The 23,066-nt window shown below is 37.9% G+C and overlaps 1 protein-coding gene across 2 annotated transcripts in view; it reads right to left on the reverse strand.

Moving 5' to 3' along the window:
- slc39a14 (solute carrier family 39 member 14) overlaps positions 1-23,066 on the reverse strand; it is an 85,660-nt gene that overhangs the window by 55,219 nt on the left and 7,375 nt on the right. For both annotated transcript variants that reach the window (XM_081366203.1, XM_081366202.1), the window contains exons 2-3: positions 20,246-20,519; positions 17,058-17,229 (exon numbers count right to left, since the gene is read on the reverse strand). In XM_081366203.1, the coding sequence (XP_081222329.1) occupies positions 17,058-17,229; positions 20,246-20,515 (442 nt within the window). In that variant the 5' untranslated portion in view covers positions 20,516-20,519. The remainder of the gene's footprint in view (positions 1-17,057; positions 17,230-20,245; positions 20,520-23,066) is intronic.

Below are 23,066 nucleotides of genomic sequence, written 5' to 3' on the forward strand. Positions count from 1 at the left end.
TTGGTATCTATGTTCTCGGCTTGACCCAAGGAATCTATTAAGACCAGTGACATTTACATAGGCCGATGTATTCAAAAGTTATTAGCAGTTTTGGAAATGTTGTTATAACTTTTGACCACTAGGTGGCGCTGTCTCTAAATATTTTGGGTACCTTCAGGGGATGGTGCTGATGGCACATTCTGAGTTTCGTAATATTACACCAATGCATTTGTTTAGTATAGCATTTTATTTCACAAAACTGCATTGAAGTCAATGGGAATTTCATGTTTTGTTCTATTATAGCGCCACCAAGAGGCTCAGTCCCACCATTTTTTTAATGTGTCCTCAGAGTGAGCCCATACATATATGTGTCGATTTTGGTGCAAAAATCTCAATTTGCTTCGGAGTTATAGACATTTATATGAAAAAACACGAAAAAAATGACTGACACATGACTTTGATTGAATATTACTACCCCTAAACATCAATATTTTCGCATTTGGGCATTGGCGTATAGCTATCGACCTATGTTTCCAAACTTCTGACGGTGGTTTCGTCTCGATCGGACTAGCGGTTTCAAAGATATAGCCAAATGTTTTTTAAGCGCTAAATCACAACGCTACACAAACCGTAAGGCGAAACCTAGCATGTTTGGTATCGTAGGACTCGGCAACGATTCAGGAGTCTAAAAAGATGAGTTTCGTGAAAATAAGTCGACCACACCCAAAGTTATAAGCATTTGAAAAAAAAAATTCACCACTAGGTGGCGCTGTTTCGAAACTTCTCAGGCTCATTCAGGGCATCGTGCTGATGACCCATACCACATTTCGTAACAATCCGTTCATGCATTCTTAAAATACAGAATTTTAGCACAAAATTCAAAATGGCCGACAGCCAAAATGACCGATATGGTCAAATTGGATATCAGTCGACTCGGCATGTTGCCCTGAATCTAACGAGACCAATTGTATGATTTTTGGACAAACTGTTCAGAAGTTATAAGCAAAAATAGCCATTTTTCATATCTCCGGACCAGTAGGTGGCGCTGCGCCGAAACGCAGCATGTAGCCTCAGGTCATGCTTGTGAGTACAAGTACCAAGTTTGGTCTGAATACGATAAACCGTTGCGGAGATACGGCCTTACGACTGTTTTTGCTAGCGCTACGTAAAATGTATTTGTGCGTTTATTGAAAACGGTTTGACGAATCCATTTGAATTCCATAACTTTTGGTCAGCACTACCTGAAGATGATCTGGTTCAATTTTCGTGCAAATCGGACAAACCGTCTAGGACGAGTTCGAAAAAGTAGCTTTTTTTGAAAATTCAAGATGGCGGCCATATTTTTATGACGGCAAATGACGTCATAGGGTGCAATCGAATCGCCATGAGCTCAGGAATCAGAGGAAAAAAGAATTTCGCTAATTGGCCTTACGGTTCAAAAGTTATTAGCAAAATAAAAGTGAAACTTTGGACAGGTGGTGGCGCTAGAGGGAATGACTTAGAAACACCAAAATTGGTGTATTTAATGTTGAGACGGTCCTCTATCAGAATGTCAAACCAAAACAACTTTCCCGCAATCGGTTCTATGGGCTGCCATAGACTCCCATGGCGGAAGAATAATAATAATAATAATAATAATAATAATAATAAGAAACGGAACAGATACAATAGGTGCCTCCGCACCTTCGGTGCTTGGCCCCTAATAATAAATATAGCTGCAAGCAGCAATTACCGGGGCCAAGCAGAATAAGACGACAAGACATGCCAACATGTCTGAAAGTGTCAGACCAACTGCAACAATGAGCAATTAAAGACATTTAAAGAGGATTTTAGGCGAAATGGCTGAAAAATCACATAAATTGTCATTCAAAATATGATTTAATGGATTGTTACTTTTGACCAAAAGGTGGCGCTGTTACGAAATTGATGTGGTGTGGTCAGAGTAAGGAGACAGTGACACATACAAAGTTTTGTGTCAATATGTCGAGGCATTGCAGATATAAAGCCTGAATAGTCATTTTGGCATCATGCCTCAACTTTGCTGCTGTGCTATACGAAAACGGTTTCATCAATCGACACGAAATCCATAACTTTTTGTCGGCACAGTCTGGAGATGATACGATTCGATTTTGGTGAAAATCGGACAAACGGTCTAGGAGGAGTTCGAAAAAGTAGGTTTTGAATGAAAATCAAGATGGCGGACAGGAAGTTTGGCCAAATAAGGAAAACTTGGTATCTATGTTCTCGGCTTGACCCAAGGAATCTATTAAGAACCGTGGAATTTCAATAGCCAGATTTATTCAAAAGTTATTAGCCTTTTTGGAAATTTTGTTATAACTTTTGACCACTAGGTGGCGCTGTCTTGAAATATTTTGGTTGCCTTCAGGGGATGGTGCTGATGACACAATCTGAGTTTCGTAATATTACACCAATGCATTTGTTTAGTATAGCATTGTATTTCACAAAACTGTATTGAAGTCAATGGGAATTTCATATTTTGTTCAATTATAGCGCCACCAAGAGGCTCAGTCCCACAATTTTTTTTACGTGTCCTCAGAGTGAGCCCATACATATGTGTGTCAATTTTGGTGAAAATATCTCAATTCGCTTCGGAGTTATAGACATTTATATGAAAAAACACGAAAAAAATGACTGACACATGACTTTGATTGGAAATTAGTACCCCTAAACATCAATATTTTCGCATTTGGGCATTGGCGTATAGCTATCGACCTATGTTTCCAAACTTCTGACGGTGGTTTCGTCTCGATCGGACTAGCGGTTTCAAAGATATAGCCAAATGTTTTTTAAGCGCTAAATCACAACGCTACACAAACCGTAAGGCGAAACCTAGCATGTTTGGTATCGTAGGACTCGGCAACGATTCAGGAGTCTAAAAAGATGAGTTTCGTGAAAATAAGTCGACCACACCCAAAGTTATAAGCATTTGAAAAAAAAAATTCACCACTAGGTGGCGCTGTTTCGAAACTTCTCAGGCTCATTCAGGGCATTGTGCTGATGACCCATACCACGTTTCGTAACAATCCGTTCATGCGTTCATAAAATACAGAATTTTAGCACAAAATTCAAAATGGCCGACAGCCAAAATGACCGATATGGTCAAATTGGATATCAGTCGACTCAGCATGTTGCCCTGAATCTAACGAGACCAATTGTATGATTTTTGGACAAACTGTTCAGAAGTTATAAGCAAAAATAGCCATTTTTCATATCTCCGGACCAGTAGGTGGCGCTGCGCCGAAACACAGCATGTAGCCTCAGGTCATGATTGTGAGTACAAGTACCAAGTTTGGTCTGAATACGATAAACCGATGCGGAGATACGGCCTTACGACTGTTTTTGCTAGCGCTACGTAAAATGTATTTGTGCGTTTATCGAAAACGGTTTGACGAATCCATTTGAATTCCATAACTTTTTGTCAGCACTACCTGAAGATGATCTGGTTCAATTTTCGTGCAAATCGGACAAACCGTCTAGGACGAGTTCGAAAAAGTAGCTTTTTTTGAAAATTCAAGATGGCGGCCATATTTTTATGACGGCAAATGACGTCATAGGATGCAATCGAATCGCCATGAGCTCAGGAATCAGAGGAAAAAAGAATTTCGCTGATTGGCCTTATGGTTCAAAAGTTATTAGCAAAATAAAAGTGAAACTTTGGACAGGTGGTGGCGCTAGAGGGAATGACTTAGAAACACCAAAATTGGTGTATTTAATGTTGAGACGGTCCTCTATCAGAATGTCAAACCAAAACAACTTTCCCGCAATCGGTTCTATGGGCTGCCATAGACTCCCATGGCGGAAGAATAATAATAATAAATATAGCTGCAAGCAGCAATTACCGGGGCCAAGCAGAATAAGACGACAAGACATGCCAACATGTCTGAAAGTGTCAGACCAACTGCAACAATGAGCAATTAAAGACATTTAAAGAGGATTTTAGGCGAAATGGCTGAAAAATCATGTAAAAAGTGATTCAAAATATGATTTAATGGATTGTCACTTTTGACCAAAAGGTGGCGCTGTTACGAAATTGATGTGGTGTGGTCAGAGTAAGGAGACAGTGACACATACAAAGTTTTGTGTCAATATGTCGAGGCATTGCAGATATAAAGCCTGAATAGTCATTTTGGCATCATGCCTCAACTTTGCTGCTGTGCTATACGAAAACGGTTTCATCAATCGACACGAAATCCATAACTTTTTGTCGGCACAGTCTGGAGATGATACGATTCGATTTTGGTGAAAATCGGACAAACGGTCTAGGAGGAGTTCGAAAAAGTAGGTTTTGAATGAAAATCAAGATGACGGACAGGAAGTTTGGCCAAATAAGGAAAACTTGGTATCTATGTTCTCGGCTTGACCCAAGGAATCTATTAAGACCCGTGGCATTTCAATAGCCAGATTTATTCAAAAGTTATTAGCCTTTTTGGAAATTTTGTTATAACTTTTGACCACTAGGTGGCGCTGTCTTGAAATATTTTGGTTGCCTTCAGGGGATGGTGCTGATGACACAATCTGAGTTTCGTAATATTACACCAATGCATTTGTTTAGTATAGCATTTTATTTCACAAAACTGTATTGAAGTCAATGGGAATTTCATATTTTGTTCAATTATAGCGCCACCAAGAGGCTCAGTCCCACAATTTTTTTTACGTGTCCTCAGAGTGAGCCCATACATATGTGTGTCAATTTTGGTGAAAATATCTCAATTCGCTTCGGAGTTATAGACATTTATATGAAAAAACACGAAAAAAATGACTGACACATGACTTTGATTGGAAATTAGTACCCCTAAACATCAATATTTTCGCATTTGGGCATTGGCGTATAGCTATCGACCTATGTTTCCAAACTTCTGACGGTGGTTTCGTCTCGATCGGACTAGCGGTTTCAAAGATATAGCCAAATGTTTTTTAAGCGCTAAATCACAACGTTACACAAACCGTAAGGCAAAACCTAGCATGTTTGGTATCGTAGGACTCGGCAACGATTCAGGAGTCTAAAAAGATGAGTTTCGTGAAAATATGTCGACCACACCCAAAGTTATAAGCATTTGAAAAAAAAAATTCACCACTAGGTGGCGCTGTTTCGAAACTTCTCAGGCTCATTCAGGGCATTGTGCTGATGACCCATACCACGTTTCGTAACAATCCGTTCATGCGTTCATAAAATACAGAATTTTAGCACAAAATTCAAAATGGCCGACAGCCAAAATGACCGATATGGTCAAATTGGATATCAGTCGACTCGGCATGTTGCCCTGAATCTAACGAGACCAATTGTATGATTTTTGGACAAACTGTTCAGAAGTTATAAGCAAAAATAGCCATTTTTCATATCTCCGGACCAGTAGGTGGCGCTGCGCCGAAACGCAGCATGTAGCCTCAGGTCATGCTTGTGAGTACAAGTACCAAGTTTGGTCTGAATACGATAAACCGTTGCGGAGATACGGCCTTACGACTGTTTTTGCTAGCGCTACGTAAAATGTATTTGTGCGTTTATCGAAAACGGTTTGACGAATCCATTTGAATTCCATAACTTTTTGTCAGCACTACCTGAAGATGATCTGGTTCAATTTTCGTGCAAATCGGACAAACCGTCTAGGACGAGTTCGAAAAAGTAGCTTTTTTTGAAAATTCAAGATGGCGGCCATATTTTTATGACGGAAAATGACGTCATAGGGTGCAATCGAATCGCCATGAGCTCAGGAATCAGAGAAAAAAAGAATTTCGCTGATTGGCCTTACGGTTCAAAAGTTATTAGCAAAGTAAAAGTGAAACTTTGGACAGGTGGTGGCGCTAGAGGGAATGACTTAGAAACACCAAAATTGGTGTATTTAATGTTGAGACGGTCCTCTATCAGAATGTCAAACCAAAACAACTTTCCCGCAATCGGTTCTATGGGCTGCCATAGACTCCCATGGCGGAAGAATAATAATAATAATAATAATAATAATAATAATAAGAAACGGAACAGATACAATAGGTGCCTCCGCACCTTCGGTGCTTGGCCCCTAAATATAGCTGCAAGCAGCCATTACCGGGGCCAAGCTGAATAAGACGACAAGACATGCCGACATGTCTGAAAGTGTCAGACCAACTGCAACAATGAGCAATTAAAGACATTTAAAGAGGATTTTAGGCAAAATGCCTGAAAAATCATAGAAACAATACATAAAAATATGATTTGATGGATTATCACTTTCGACCAATAGGTGGCGCAGTTACAAAACTGATGTGATGTGGTCAGAGTGAAGTGACAATGACACATGCAAAGTTTGGTGTCAATATGTCAAGGCATTGCAGACATAAAGCCTGAATAATGCTTTTAGCATCATGCCTCAAATTTGCTGCTGCGCTATACAAAAACGGTTTTGTCAATCGACACGAAATCCATAACTTTCAGTCGGCACGGTCTGGAGATGATATGATTCGATTTTGGTGAAAATCGGACAAACGGTGTAGGAGGAGTTCGAAAAAGTAGGTTTTTAATGAAAATAGCATTTTATTTCACAAAACTGTATTGAAGTCAATGGGAATTTTATGTTTTGTTCTATTATAGCGCCACCAAGAGGCTCAGTCTCACAATTTTTTTTATGTGTCCTCAGAGTGAGCCCATACATATGTGTGTCAGTTTTGGTGAAAAAATCTCAATTTGCTTCAGAGTTATAGGCATTTATATGAAAAAACACGTAAAAAATGACTGACACATGACTTTGTTTGGAATTTACTACCCCTAAACATCAATATTTTCGCATTTGGGCATTAATATATAGTTAACAAGCTATGATTCCAAACTTCTGACGGTGGTTTCGTCTCGATTGGACAAACGGTTTCGAAGATATAGCCTAATGTTTTTTAAGCGCTAAATCACAACGCTACACAAACCGTTAGGCAAAACCTAACATGTTTGGTATCGTTGGACTCGGCAACGATTCAGGAGTCCAATGAGATGAGATTCGTGAAAATAAGTCGATCACACCCAAAGTTATAAGCATTTGAAAAAAAAAATTCACCACTAGGTGGCGCTGTTTCGAAACTTCTCACACTCCTTCAGGACATCGAGTTGATGACCCATACCAAGTTTCGTAACAATCCGTTCGTGCGTTGTTAAAATACAGCATTTTAGCACAAAATTCAAAATGGCCGACAGGCAAAATGGCCGATATGGCAAAATTGGATATCAGTCGACTCGGAATGACGCCCTGAATCTATCAAGACCAATTTTATGATTTTTGGACAAACTGTTCAGAAGTTATAAGCAAAAATAGCCATTTTTCATATCTCCGGACCAGTAGGTGGCGCTGTGCCGAAACGCAGCATGTAGCCTCAGGTCATGCTTGTGAGGACATGTACCAAGTTTGGTCTGAATACGATAAACCGTTGCGGAGATACAGCCTTACGACTGTTTTTGCTAGCGCTACTTAAAATGTATTCGTGCGTTTATCGAAAACGGTTTGACGAATCAATTTGAATTCCATAACTTTTGGTCAGCACTGCCTGAAGATGATCTGGTTCAATTTTCGTGCAAATCGGACAAACCGTCTAGGACGAGTTTGAAAAAGTAGCTTTTTCAGAAAATTCAAAATGGCGGCCATATTTATATGACGGAAAATGACGTCATAGGGTGCAATCGAATCTGCGTGAGCTCAGGAATCAGAGGAAAAAAGAATTTTGTTGATTGGCCTTACGGTTCAAAAGTTATTAGCAAAATAAAAGTGAAACTTTGGACAGGTGGTGGCGCTAGAGGGAATGACTTAGAAACACAAAAATTGGTGTATTTAATGTTGGGACTGTCCTCTATCAGAATGTCAAACCAAAACAACTTTCCCGCAATCGGTTCTATGGGCTGCCATAGACTCCCATGGCGGAAGAAGAAGAAGAATAATAATAATAAATATAGCTGCAAGCAGCCATTACCGGGGCCAAGCAGAATAAGACGACAAGACATGCCGACATGTCTGAAAGTGTCAGACCAACTGCAACAATGAGCAATTAAAGACATTTAAAGAGGATTTTAGGCAAAATGCCTGAAAAATCATAGAAACAATAATTAAAAATATGATTTGATGGATTATCACTTTCGACCAATAGGTGGCGCAGTTACAAAACTGATGTGATGTGGTCAGAGTGAAGTTACAATGACACATACAAAGTTTGGTGTCAATATGTCAAGGCATTGCAGAGATAAAGCCTTAATTAATGCTATTAGCATCATGCCTCAACTTTGCTGCTGCGCTATACGAAAACGGTTTCGTCTATCGACACGAAATCCATAACTTTTAGTCGGCACGGTCTGGAGATGATACGATTCGATTTTGGTGAAAATCGGACAAACGGTCTAGGAGGAGTTCGAAAAAGTAGGTTTTGAATGAAAATCAAGATGGCGGACAAGAAGTTTGACCAAATAAGGAAAATTTGGTATCTATGTTCTCGGCTTGACCCAAGGAATCTATTAAGACCAGTGACATTTACATAGGCCGATGTATTCAAAAGTTATTAGCAGTTTTGGAAATGTTGTTATAACTTTTGACCACTAGGTGGCGCTGTCTCTAAATATTTTGGGTACCTTCAGGGGATGGTGCTGATGGCACATTCTGAGTTTCGTAATATTACACCAATGCATTTGTTTAGTATAGCATTTTATTTCACAAAACTGCATTGAAGTCAATGGGAATTTCATGTTTTGTTCTATTATAGCGCCACCAAGAGGCTCAGTCCCACCATTTTTTTAATGTGTCCTCAGAGTGAGCCCATACATATATGTGTCGATTTTGGTGCAAAAATCTCAATTTGCTTCGGAGTTATAGACATTTATATGAAAAAACACGAAAAAAATGACTGACACATGACTTTGATTGAATATTACTACCCCTAAACATCAATATTTTCGCATTTGGGCATTGGCGTATAGCTATCGACCTATGTTTCCAAACTTCTGACGGTGGTTTCGTCTCGATCGGACTAGCGGTTTCAAAGATATAGCCAAATGTTTTTTAAGCGCTAAATCACAACGCTACACAAACCGTAAGGCGAAACCTAGCATGTTTGGTATCGTAGGACTCGGCAACGATTCAGGAGTCTAAAAAGATGAGTTTCGTGAAAATAAGTCGACCACACCCAAAGTTATAAGCATTTGAAAAAAAAAATTCACCACTAGGTGGCGCTGTTTCGAAACTTCTCAGGCTCATTCAGGGCATCGTGCTGATGACCCATACCACATTTCGTAACAATCCGTTCATGCATTCTTAAAATACAGAATTTTAGCACAAAATTCAAAATGGCCGACAGCCAAAATGACCGATATGGTCAAATTGGATATCAGTCGACTCGGCATGTTGCCCTGAATCTAACGAGACCAATTGTATGATTTTTGGACAAACTGTTCAGAAGTTATAAGCAAAAATAGCCATTTTTCATATCTCCGGACCAGTAGGTGGCGCTGCGCCGAAACGCAGCATGTAGCCTCAGGTCATGCTTGTGAGTACAAGTACCAAGTTTGGTCTGAATACGATAAACCGTTGCGGAGATACGGCCTTACGACTGTTTTTGCTAGCGCTACGTAAAATGTATTTGTGCGTTTATTGAAAACGGTTTGACGAATCCATTTGAATTCCATAACTTTTGGTCAGCACTACCTGAAGATGATCTGGTTCAATTTTCGTGCAAATCGGACAAACCGTCTAGGACGAGTTCGAAAAAGTAGCTTTTTTTGAAAATTCAAGATGGCGGCCATATTTTTATGACGGCAAATGACGTCATAGGGTGCAATCGAATCGCCATGAGCTCAGGAATCAGAGGAAAAAAGAATTTCGCTAATTGGCCTTACGGTTCAAAAGTTATTAGCAAAATAAAAGTGAAACTTTGGACAGGTGGTGGCGCTAGAGGGAATGACTTAGAAACACCAAAATTGGTGTATTTAATGTTGAGACGGTCCTCTATCAGAATGTCAAACCAAAACAACTTTCCCGCAATCGGTTCTATGGGCTGCCATAGACTCCCATGGCGGAAGAATAATAATAATAATAATAATAATAATAATAATAAGAAACGGAACAGATACAATAGGTGCCTCCGCACCTTCGGTGCTTGGCCCCTAAATATAGCTGCAAGCAGCAATTACCGGGGCCAAGCAGAATAAGACGACAAGACATGCGAAAATGTCTGAAAGTGTCAGACCAACTGCAACAATGAGCAATTAAAGACATTTAAAGAGGATTTTAGGCGAAATGGCTGAAAAATCATGTAAAAAGTGATTCAAAATATGATTTAATGGATTGTCACTTTTGACCAAAAGGTGGCGCTGTTACGAAATTGATGTGGTGTGGTCAGAGTAAGGAGACAGTGACACATACAAAGTTTTGTGTCAATATGTCGAGGCATTGCAGATATAAAGCCTGAATAGTCATTTTGGCATCATGCCTCAACTTTGCTGCTGTGCTATACGAAAACGGTTTCATCAATCGACACGAAATCCATAACTTTTTGTCGGCACAGTCTGGAGATGATACGATTCGATTTTGGTGAAAATCGGACAAACGGTCTAGGAGGAGTTCGAAAAAGTAGGTTTTGAATGAAAATCAAGATGGCGGACAGGAAGTTTGGCCAAATAAGGAAAACTTGGTATCTATGTTCTCGGCTTGACCCAAGGAATCTATTAAGACCCGTGGCATTTCAATAGCCAGATTTATTCAAAAGTTATTAGCCTTTTTGGAAATTTTGTTATAACTTTTGACCACTAGGTGGCGCTGTCTTGAAATATTTTGGTTGCCTTCAGGGGATGGTGCTGATGACACAATCTGAGTTTCGTAATATTACACCAATGCATTTGTTTAGTATAGCATTTTATTTCACAAAACTGTATTGAAGTCAATGGGAATTTCATATTTTGTTCAATTATAGCGCCACCAAGAGGCTCAGTCCCACAATTTTTTTTACGTGTCCTCAGAGTGAGCCCATACATATGTGTGTCAATTTTGGTGAAAATATCTCAATTCGCTTGAGAGTTATAGACATTTATATGAAAAAACACGAAAAAAATGACTGACACATGACTTTGATTGGAAATTAGTACCCCTAAACATCAATATTTTCGCATTTGGGCATTGGCGTATAGCTATCGACCTATGTTTCCAAACTTCTGACGGTGGTTTCGTCTCGATCGGACTAGCGGTTTCAAAGATATAGCCAAATGTTTTTTAAGCGCTAAATCACAACGCTACACAAACCGTAAGGCAAAACCTAGCATGTTTGGTATCGTAGGACTCGGCAACGATTCAGGAGTCTAAAAAGATGAGTTTCGTGAAAATAAGTTGACCACACCCAAAGTTATAAGCATTTGAAAAAAAAAATTCACCACTAGGTGGCGCTGTTTCGAAACTTCTCAGGCTCATTCAGGGCATTGTGCTGATGACCCATACCACGTTTCGTAACAATCCGTTCATGCGTTCATAAAATACAGAATTTTAGCACAAAATTCAAAATGGCCGACAGCCAAAATGACCGATATGGTCAAATTGGATATCAGTCGACTCGGCATGTTGCCCTGAATCTAACGAGACCAATTGTATGATTTTTGGAAAAACTGTTCAGAAGTTATAAGCAAAAATAGCCATTTTTCATATCTCCGGACCAGTAGGTGGCGCTGCGCCGAAACACAGCATGAAGCCTCAGGTCATGCTTGTGAGTACAAGTACCAAGTTTGGTCTGAATACGATAAACCGTTGCGGAGATACAGCCTTACGACTGTTTTTGCTAGCGCTACGTAAAATGTATTTGTGCGTTTATTGAAAACGGTTTGACGAATCCATTTGAATTCCATAACTTTTTGTCAGCACTACCTGAAGATGATCTGGTTCAATTTTCGTGCAAATCGGACAAACCGTCTAGGACGAGTTCGAAAAAGTAGCTTTTTTTGAAAATTCAAGATGGCGGCCATATTTTTATGACGTCAAATGACGTCATAGGGTGAAATCGAATCGCCATGAGCTCAGGAATCAGAGGAAAAAAGAATTTCGCTGATTGGCCTTACGGTTCAAAAGTTATTAGCAAAATAAAAGTGAAACTTTGGACAGGTGGTGGCGCTAGAGGGAATGACTTAGAAACACCAAAATTGGTGTATTTAATGTTGAGACGGTCCTCTATCAGAATGTCAAACCAAAACAACTTTCCCGCAATCGGTTCTATGGGCTGCCATAGACTCCCATGGCGGAAGAATAATAATAATAATAATAATAATAATAATAATAAGAAACGGAACAGATACAATAGGTGCCTCCGCACCTTCGGTGCTTGGCCCCTAATAATAATAATAATAATAATAAGAAACGGAACAGATACAATAGGTGCCTCCGCACCTTCGGTGCTTGGCCCCTAATAATAATAAGAAACGGAACAGATACAATAGGTGCCTCCGCACCTTCGGTGCTTGGCCCCTAATAAGAAACGGAACAGATACAATAGGTGCCTCCGCACCTTCGGTGCTTGGCCCCTAATAATAAGAAACGGAACAGATACAATAGGTGCCTCCGCACCTTCGGTGCTTGGCCCCTAATAATAAGAAACGGAACAGATACAATAGGTGCCTCCGCACCTTCGGTGCTTGGCCCCTAATAATAATAATAATAAGAACGGGAACGAAAACAATAGGTGCCTCCGCACCTTCGGTGCTTGGCCCCTAATAATAATAATAATAATAAGAACGGGAACGAAAACAATAGGTGCCTCCGCACCTTCGGTGCTTGGCCCCTAATAATAAGAACGGGAACAAAAACAATAGGTGCCTCCGCACCTTCGGTGCTTGGCCCCTAATAATTTAATTTCAACCAAGGTCCACTGCCTTAGGTATACTGTCCACTGTACGCAATATTTGCCCATTCAATGAAAGTTAATGGGGTCCAATGTTGTTTGGACACCAATGTTTCTCAAATATCTTCTTATCTATTTCACAGAAGACAAAGTCATACAGATTTGAAACAACAAGAGGGAGATTAATTATGACAGAATTTTCATTTTTGGGATGAACTGTCCTTTTAAGTTGTTTATTGTAAAAACATTCAACAAATCGGCTTTTATAAGGAACAAAATACATTTTGAAATGTTTAAACGTGTACATTTGTTTTTTTAATGTACTAGAATTGTATTAGAAAGTATCGTTTTGGGACTCCAAATGAACACCTGAAAGGTTCCCACATTTTGCAGTGGGAAGGGTGAGACAGAACCAAAACTAAAAATGAACTGTGGCACATGCTACGTTACATTTTATGCACACTGAGATGTGGCACTTATGCAAATGATCTGGTTTGGGCCTGGCATGCATCCTGCTTTAATCTTGTTCCCTTCTCTTTTCTGATCATTTCATGTCCCAAACCACCAGAAATTCCCTGGCTTTCTTTGGTCGATGAACAAAGTAAATACTCAGAACAAAATGTATTACCATCACTGTACCATGGTGCCAGTACAGAACTTTTTGTTAAGAACTGAATGGAATAGACTGCATTAAGAATAGGATGCTATATAAGACTCCAAAAGCACACATTTCTCCCTCCCCTTATCTCTTGAATTCCGGCAGGAAGTGGCACTGCGACATTCTGCTTCCATTTCGTATCCCGCTGCCAGGATGCACAAGAAATGTCAAAACCCAGAAGTGACTTGTTTAGCAGATAAAGAACAGCATGAGGTAAAGTGACAGGAAATATTACTGAGCACAGATGTTAAAGGCTCACAGGCTGATTAAAAACAAGAATTAAATAAATAATCTGTTATAGACGGTTTATTTTAGGTTAAGGTGAATACAAAAACCTGCACAGATTCGAAGTGTTTGTAAAGCTAACAAAACACAGATTGTAGACTGCATGTGAAATTTTCGTCCTGACTCTCTCTCCTGAAATGTCCCTGCAGGCTTCACACACACCCAAGAAATTCTCCGAACTCTCCGTCTTGCCTTTTTATATCTGTCGCCTACACAAGGGATATTTCAGTTCAGCTTTTGAAAGACTCTCTAAGCTCACAGCCTCCCTTCAATTCGCCCGTCTGACCAGAGAACTGTGATTGAATCCAGATGTTGCTGGCATCTGAAATATACAAGCTAGCCATTTTAAAAGTCACGAGGTCTTATTTTGCCCGTGACCCCACTTGACTCTGCAGGGCCTTAAAAATTAAGATAACAAAAGAGAAGTCTGTTAAGAAGAATCTAGAATCCAAAAGGATATCAAGATATCAAGAGTTTTAAAGGTAACAAGGGCATACTAATTTTGAGTATTACAAGTTACAACCTCTATATAAAAATAAAACTGCTATCTTTCTAAATTCATTTGTTCCCCCTGTAATTTGGCTCTGAACATCAGATGAAAATTGGTATTTTGACCCCCCTCTACAAAATAGTGGATTACTCAGTAAATATTCACAGCATTTACATAGCACTTGCATCCTGTGCATTTAATATCTTGGCTTCCTTCTTCATTTAAGTTTTTTTTTTTTTTAATCAAAATTTTTAGCTGGGGACCTTGGGTTGAGTTGACAAGGAATGGCCTAATCACATTAACTATATGAGAATGATTATCTGAAGAGGTTTCAATATTTTTTGTAATTATTTTTTAAAGTACATTACAATCAAAAAATTTGGGGTCAGTAAAAAAAATAAAAAAAAATGGAGGGAAAGAAAAGAATACTCATGAATCATGATTTCAACAAAACTATTAAGCAGCACAACTGTTTTATAATGATAATAACAATAAATGCATCTTGAGCACTAAATCAGCATATTAGAATGCTTTCTGAAGGATCATGTGACACTGAAGACTGGAGTTATGATGCTGAAAATTCAGCTCTGCCATCACAGGAATAAATTACATTTTAAAATATATTCAAATAAAGGGAAAAAAAAGTCATTTCAAACTGTGATATTTAATTGTAATATTATTGTATAATTGTATTACTGTATTATATAGCTAATGTTTTATGTGCTTGTACCGTCTTTCTTAAATAAATAAATAAATGCAAGTTGCTTAGATATTTTGTTTTCTAATTCATTAACGTTTTTCAGTTTTCAGAGAGTTGACCATTCTTATCACACTTTAACTGGAGATCAAGGCTCAACATAAGAGAACACCTGCACTTTTCCGACCCTCTCAGTCAGAGTTCAAACTAAATCAGCTGATCCACTGTATTTCCTAGAAGCCTGATTTGATGGCCAAGTCAAAGATTGTCTACAGTGAACAGCAGATATAAACTAGACTAGTCTGCTCTAAATATGCCAAGGTGTTGTTCTTTATCTTTATTGATACATTTTAACACCTGACATTACCTGGGGACGTGCAACACGTGACGGTTTAAAAGACACATTACAAGATCTGTTAATAGACAGTGTAATAGCATCTCGCAGCGCAAAGATTTGCATAAATCCTCTTGAAAAGTTTGTTTAAGGAGATTGCACACCTGTGTGATTGATTGTTACTAATAGGTATAGCTAAAACGGTCAAATATGGGTGTACATATTAAGATATCTTTAATACTTCTTAAGTTACAGGCAGTGAAACCTTGAGAAAAGTGCTTTTCCCATTTTTGAACTGTCACGATTGGCATATAATGCAACAAGGACCTACTAATATGTAAAAATTAAATAACAACACTGCTATATTTCTAAATTAATTTGTTTCCCCTGTAATTTGGCTCCAAATCTCAGATGAAAATTTTCATTTTGACCACCCTCTACACAATAGTAAATTAGTCAGTAAATATTCATAGCATTTAAATAACACTTGCATCCAGAGCATTTCATATTTTGGCTTCCTTCTTCATTTATGTATTTGTTTCACGAGAGTATATATTTTTTGAATCAAAATACATTTTTAGGGGACCTCGGGTTGAGTTGACAAGGAATGGCCCCATTTCATCACATTAACTATATGAGCATGATCTAATAAAGTTAAACCATCTGAAGGGGTTTCAAAATGTTTTTTTTTTTTTATTGTTTTTTAAATACACTACTGTTCAAAAATCTGGGGTCAGTAAGAATTGTTTTTTGGAAAGAAATTATTACTTATGATGTCAACAAAAATATTCTGCATTTTAACTGTTTTAAAATGTTAATGATAATGATAATTATTTCTGAAGGATAGTGTGACACTGAAGACTGTAGTAATGATGCTGAAAATTCAGCTTTGACATCACAGGAATAAATTACATTTTAAAATATATTCAAATGATAATAATAATAAAAACGGTCATTTTAAATTGTGATATTTAATTGTAATATTACCAATTGAAATATTTGAACTGTATTATATAGCTAATGTTTTATGTGCTTACATCTTTCTTAGAGAACCAAAATGTTGAAGCAACTTGCATTTGTTTTTTTTTTAAAGTCATGTTTCTATGTTTTTCAGTTTTCAGAGAGTTGACCATTCTTATCACACTTTAACTGGAGATCAAGGCTCAACATAAGAGAACACGTGCACTTTTCCGATCCTCTCAAGTTCAAACTAAATCAGCTGATCCACTGTATTTACTAGAAGCCGTTCCTTTGATGGCCAAGTCAAAGATTGTCTACAGTGAACAGCAGATATAAACTAGACTAGTCTGCTATAAATATGCCAAGGTGTTGTTCTTTATCTTTATTGATACATTTTTAACACATGGCATTACCTGGGGACGTGCAACACGTGACGGTTTAAAGAAAACAACTAGAACTGTTAATAAGTGTCATGGCAATCACAGTGTGCACAAATCTCACATATTACATATTACCCTTGATTCATGACCAAAATATGTTGACACCTGCACAGCACAAAAATATGTGATTCTTGAACAATTCATTTTAAAACCATGGCGTGCATGTTCAATGAAGTTCAGGACTGGGCGTTAAAGTTATGGCCTATAAATGGACTTTATTATGCATAAGTCATCTTTAAATGTTTGTTTAAGGAGATTACACAACGGTGTGATTTGTTACTGATGATAGGTATAGCTAAAACTTTTGGCAATGTTGTGACTGATAATAAAAATTTGGCATGATCAGTAAAATTATCTATAGTCTCTCAATGGATAGTCAGTCTTACCCTCAGCGTAAGTGGGTCTGGGGCTGGTCTCGGACTCTTGCTCCTGTTGGGTCTTGCATGCTTGTGAGTCCAGCTGCTGTATCATGGTAGGGCAGATCTCCTGCAGGCCTCGTTCATCTATACGAGACTGTTCGCTCATCCCATACGCTGCCAGAGTGTCTGCAGCCAAGCACTGAGAGCAGAGGACAGGACAGAGGTTTCAATTACTGATCTCAAAGGAGAAGCTTCAATTACAGCATTGAGAGTGCAGAGTTTGTGCTGGAGCTGTCGCAGCATAGGATCGAAACCAAAGACTTGACCCTGAGGTCAAACACCGTAACATTTCAAGGTCATATGGTGATAAATATCAGGATTAGATTCGGGTTCAAAAATGTTAAAGACATAAGAAAAAAAGAAAAACATATTACGTCGGGAGTTTTGGCCCGTGTCTGAAAAAAACCGTCATCTGAAGCAGAAATTGTTTTAAATATACAATTATGAACATAGAAACATGATATTAAAATATGAAATAATGAAAAATAAAAATACATATTCTGTCAAGAGAATTAAATTAAAATGTATTATATATATCTTTTAGACAAAATATTTACAAAAGAAAATATTATTCACTAAATGGGACCTATTATGCTCATTGTCAAAGTCTTTAAGAGCTTGAATGTTCAGAAAACACATTCTTTTTCACATATTTAACATTATTGCAGCACCTCTCTTCCCAGTCTGTCAGAAACGCTGTTTAGCTCCTGTCTCTATGAAGCCCCCCTTCTTAAAAGCAAAATGTGCTCTGTTGTGATTGGTCAACTGCTTTGAGTGCGTTTTGGAAATGTCATGTCCCTTACCATGAGTTTCAACACACTACTAACATAACAACCAGGCCTCGTCCCTTTTTTTGAGCACGTCAGGTCGGGATTTATTTAAATGAGGAATACTGTGACATGTTAGCCTGACGTCGACATACTCAGATTCTATATGAGTCTGAGACTGCTCCATTGGGCTGTGATTAAGGGGCGTGTTTCAACCGAACCGGGAAAGAAAATGCCTCTGCACTCAATTGGATAGACCAATCAGAGCAACGGAGTAAGTGACGTATGTTCTTCATTCATCTTTCCGATCAACAAATGCCTTGATCGCAGTTCTCTGTTCCTCTTTTAAAATGAATGTGCTTGTCAATATCTTCTATAACAGAAGTGATGGCGGAATCTACACATCTCAATTCTCCAGCGGCAGTCATCTTTGTTGTAAATGAATTCAACCCAAGCGCTCTTTGGTAACGTGGATGATTACGTTACAGTTGATCATCTGTCCATCATTGTATAAAGCCCACCGTGACTATTTGATTGGTCCGGACAGTTCTGGTTTGAGCATAGTTGCTCCACAACGGATCTAGTCCAGACCAAACTTCCCGACCTCAAATGTTGTGGGCGGGGCTAAGTTCGGCTGACATCCAGGCTAGTGACATGCAAGTTCCTGGAAGAAAACTCAAGACTATAATCGAGGCGTTTCAGGGAGTTCAGAAACAGTGCTTATTGACATATGAGAATAACTCCCTTTGGAGTGGACTTTGTGCTTTATAACTTTGCAGACCTTCACGCTCAAAAAGAAACTTGAAAATGTAAAAAGCATAACAGGACCCCTTTAAATTTAATGAAAGTTTAGAACAATCTTAGGTCAATTTAGGTCACAGCAGTTTAGCAGACAAAAATAAATTAAAACCAAACCCAGGAAGCATTTTGCTGTTATATTCATTTACTGAATAAACTCAATATTGTTGGTGAACAATCTACCGTATTCTTCAAGGAACAAAATGGCGTGCACATTGTGCAGATATTCCACTTGTGGTCCTTGTAAAAGTTCCACATTAACACAAAAAGTTAATGTGTGTTAAATTTCCACTTTAACACAATAAATGCTCTCTATGGTGTACAGAAATAATGACAGCCCAATATGGCCTATTATCAGTGTGGACAAACTGATACAGTACAATGTGTTATTCTTGGCTAACTTACACCTTGAGAGGTGGCAGAAGAGATAAAGCCTCTAAAAAAAACTTAAACTTAATGACATGAGTATAAATGTCAAACCAAAGACAAATATTTGAGGTTTTGAGTGGGTCTACTTACTTAACACTCAGTCAGTTCATATTGTAATACCAGGGATTTAAATGAAAATATAAATATGTATATACATACATTTACAAAAATGTACCTGTATATAGTTACAAAAAATATTTCAAATAATTTTTTTTTCACTCTTAAAAAGATCTACTAAATGAAAAAACATCAAGCAGCACTTGTTTTCAACATCAATACTAATATACATTTTACTTGAGTATCATCAAATCAGCATATTAGAATGATCTCTGAAGGATCATGTGATACATATATGCTCAATATATAAGTATTGCAACCAAAGATTGTACTTTATATTGCATGCGCCATTTAAGGATATTAAGCAAGCCTACTTAACAAATCAGGCTCTCTCTATATTTATGAAAACTGACAATATATAAATCAGTTGATATAAATATAGATCATTTAGAATATATTTTTAATAAAGCAGCAAGAGCTATCCTGTGCAATAACACCTGACCTAACAGTTCACTGACTGGCGTTGTGACAGTTGGTGTGGCAGAGGATAAGACGTCTGTCATGTCTTATAAAGCACCCTGAGAAGATCAAGCTCTTTCGTGTTAGGAGTGAATCAGGACCGACACTGAGCTTTAAAAGTATTTAAAACACCCCTCCCCAACCAAAGCATGTGAACCAATGCAGGAAAACAGGACTTTTCAGATCAGCAAGTACGGAGGATCTTTTTAACTTGCCATAAAGAGGGTTACAATATGGAAACAGTTGGCTAATGTCACTTAGATCATCTATAAACATCAACTATAAGGATAAAAAATGTAATTAAAAACACAAAATAATGCAGTAAAATGAGGGTGGGAAATTGATATTCTTGCAATGGCAGGCGAATGCCCAGTATTTTCCAAATACTTGATTTTCATATTCAAATACATGTAAGAGAAGCCATAGTACATTGAACACAATATGCATGTATTTGTATGTGCGACAAGCAAGCAACCAATCAGAGGCAGGGAAGATCCAAAAGCCAGTTAGACATGTGAAAATGCTCACTGGGTAACAAATACATATAAAGATCCTGTCAAATTTTCTGTAACATTTTTGACGCACCTTAGATCCATTGGTTTTGGTGGGCTGTGTTTGTGCGTCATGGTCTCCACTCTTGCCTCCATTTAACCGTATGAGGAGCGATCGGAGCTGAGGGACAGAGATGCTGGTGTTGTCACCATAGCGTGTCAGCAGCTCCTGAAGGACTTGAGTAGGAGACAGTCCATCCTGACCACTAACATCTCCTACTGGCCATTGGAGCAGTCCTAGAGTCAGGGTCAGGCTTATGGTGAAGGTCAGCTGTTTGCAGCCATTTGCTTGTCTCAGGGTCATGACTCTACCAGCAACACGTTGAGCATTGCACAGACATATAGAAAGGTGGAAAAAGAGATGAGAAAACAAGGTAAATTAATAAGAATTACATCACTAATGGCCATCATTTCACAGAAACCATATAATTTTTACACAGCCATCTTTAAAGTGTGTGAAATCAAAATTGACATGATTTACTTTCTAAATAAATGTTCTTAGGTGCACATTATTACAAATAAATGTTTAGGTACTTTTTATGTATTGTTTTGGCAAACTTGTATTGAAATCTGACTCCTCCATTATGAATGTAATTAAGTAAGTTTTGACAAAAAATAGTAATAAAAACAAGTATCCTAGTTAACAGTCGGCTATGTCTTAAGCGAACGTAAACAATTGAGAAAGCAAACACACCATGTATCAGTATCAGTGTACTGGATCCATGCAGTCAGTCTTAAAGTAATTATTTACAAGGAAAATTATATATATATATATATATATATATATATATATATATATATATATATATATATATATATATATATATATATATATATATATATATATATATATATATATATATATATATATATAAAGCTAATTCAAAATATAAACCAGCTAACCAGGTACCAGATCTTTACAAACACAAAATTAACAAAAAAATTCAAAAATAAATTAGCCTAACTCCTAACATGTGAGTCACAAACACTGGATAATTGGCCTCAAGGGGGCCCCTTCTGACCAGGTCCCAAAGGCTTCTGTTGCAGAAGGAGGGGCAGAGTAAAACCAGAGACAACCCAAATCAATCTTTACCAATGAAAATGTGAAGAAGCATTACAATTATATAAATCACCAATGAAATGATCCAGGTTTCATTTAAATTAATAAGTAGCCTAAATGCAAATTATGATACATTATCAAGTTCACAATTTACAACTGTTACACATTCACCCTCTATACTGAGTTATCAAAGTGAAATGAAAAGAATGAATACAAGAGCATAAGAAACATGCCAAAGAGTATGGAAATATGCAGCTGTCAAAATTAATTAAAATCCCTGGAAGCGATAGGGATAGTCAGTTTTTCTAAACAAAATCTAAATTAAAATAAATTTCAGCCCTATGCATGTATCTAATATTTCCGGCCTTGGTCAATGAATATTCATTGTGATCCATCACCATCATAAAAAACATTTTAAGTGCCAAAAAGCTAATCTTAGCTAATTCTTGTTATAGGATTAAGACCCATATGCAAAAATACATTTTAATAAACATGAAAGACACTCGGGCCAGTGTTGCATCTTCACAGAAGTTGATCATTTTCACGTCTGAAACCTTTCCGACTTAAATATTCAAGCACAAGTAGACGAGAAAGTACCCACGTCAGTTTGGTACTCGCACGCTGTGTGATAAGTTGTGTGAATGCAACACACATCCAAAGCGCACGCCCAGAAAGCTGCGTCTCACAGCACGGAAATACTCTCTTTCACATGCACGTACTGAGCTTAAACGGACATATTCACACAACATTGTCAAAAGTCGAGTATCATCGTAAACATTGATCTTGTCGACTCGATGATCTTGTCGAGTATCATCGTAAACACTGTCAGTTATTGATTAAGTGAACATAAACATGTGAGAAAATGCATGTGTAAGAGTACATTGAATTGTGCAAGTGAGAGTTTTTATGACAAAAGACAAAAAAAGAAAATTCACTCACTGCTCTTGACTGATTAACTTTTATAAGGGTTAATCTACAGTGAAAGACTATGTGATATTATACATATAATTACCATTTCTGCACCTGAAAATCTAGTTTAGACTTGCATGAAAGGTTTATGAATTAAAGGCCAAAGCACTTATAACAAGCAGACATGGCAACAATGCAAGAGATAAGCATAAAACAAAACAGGATGCCTCCTTCGATGGAGGTTTGGTAAAACAATCAAAATTTTTGTTCACTGTATTACTTTGATATAATTACAGACACAATGATTATTTAGGGGATTCTCTCTTGAATCTTTACAGTGTACGTGACCCATGACTCACCTGCACTATAGGGTTAATCTGGGTCAAAAAGACTGAATACTACTGAAGTGCCATTAAACCTTCACAAAGGACCTTTGAGAAATGGCACTTAAAAATCAGCCAAGGCTAAGCTTGCTTAACCGTAACTTGCCAGATCCTTGGCTGACTGTGGGGCAAAGAAACACAGAGCAAAGACAGCGAGCGTCTCCAAAGATCAGACAAAAGTGTGCTTGTGAAAGAAAAGTAAAACCGGTTGAGTAAGGTCAATACTGATTGTCATCAAGTCAATATGAGGAAATAACTAATGGCTTTTAAATTTGATTTGATGGTTCAATATTGTTTCTTCAGCATGATGCGTTGGCAACCCTGACTCACAAACAGGGTGTAAATTACTGTGTGAGTGTAAACGTGCATGAGAATGTTTATCAAAATCAGCAGGGTGTGAGAGAAGAGGTTAACCACGCCGTGCTGATGTTGGTTATGGTATGCTGACTATGCTTATGCTCATGAGCTGGAGAGACAGAGGAAATGTGATCCTCGACGGCTGA

Source organism: Scardinius erythrophthalmus (assembly GCF_964197995.2).
Source record: "Scardinius erythrophthalmus genome assembly, chromosome: 5".
Classification (NCBI taxonomy): Eukaryota; Metazoa; Chordata; class Actinopteri; order Cypriniformes; family Leuciscidae; genus Scardinius; species Scardinius erythrophthalmus.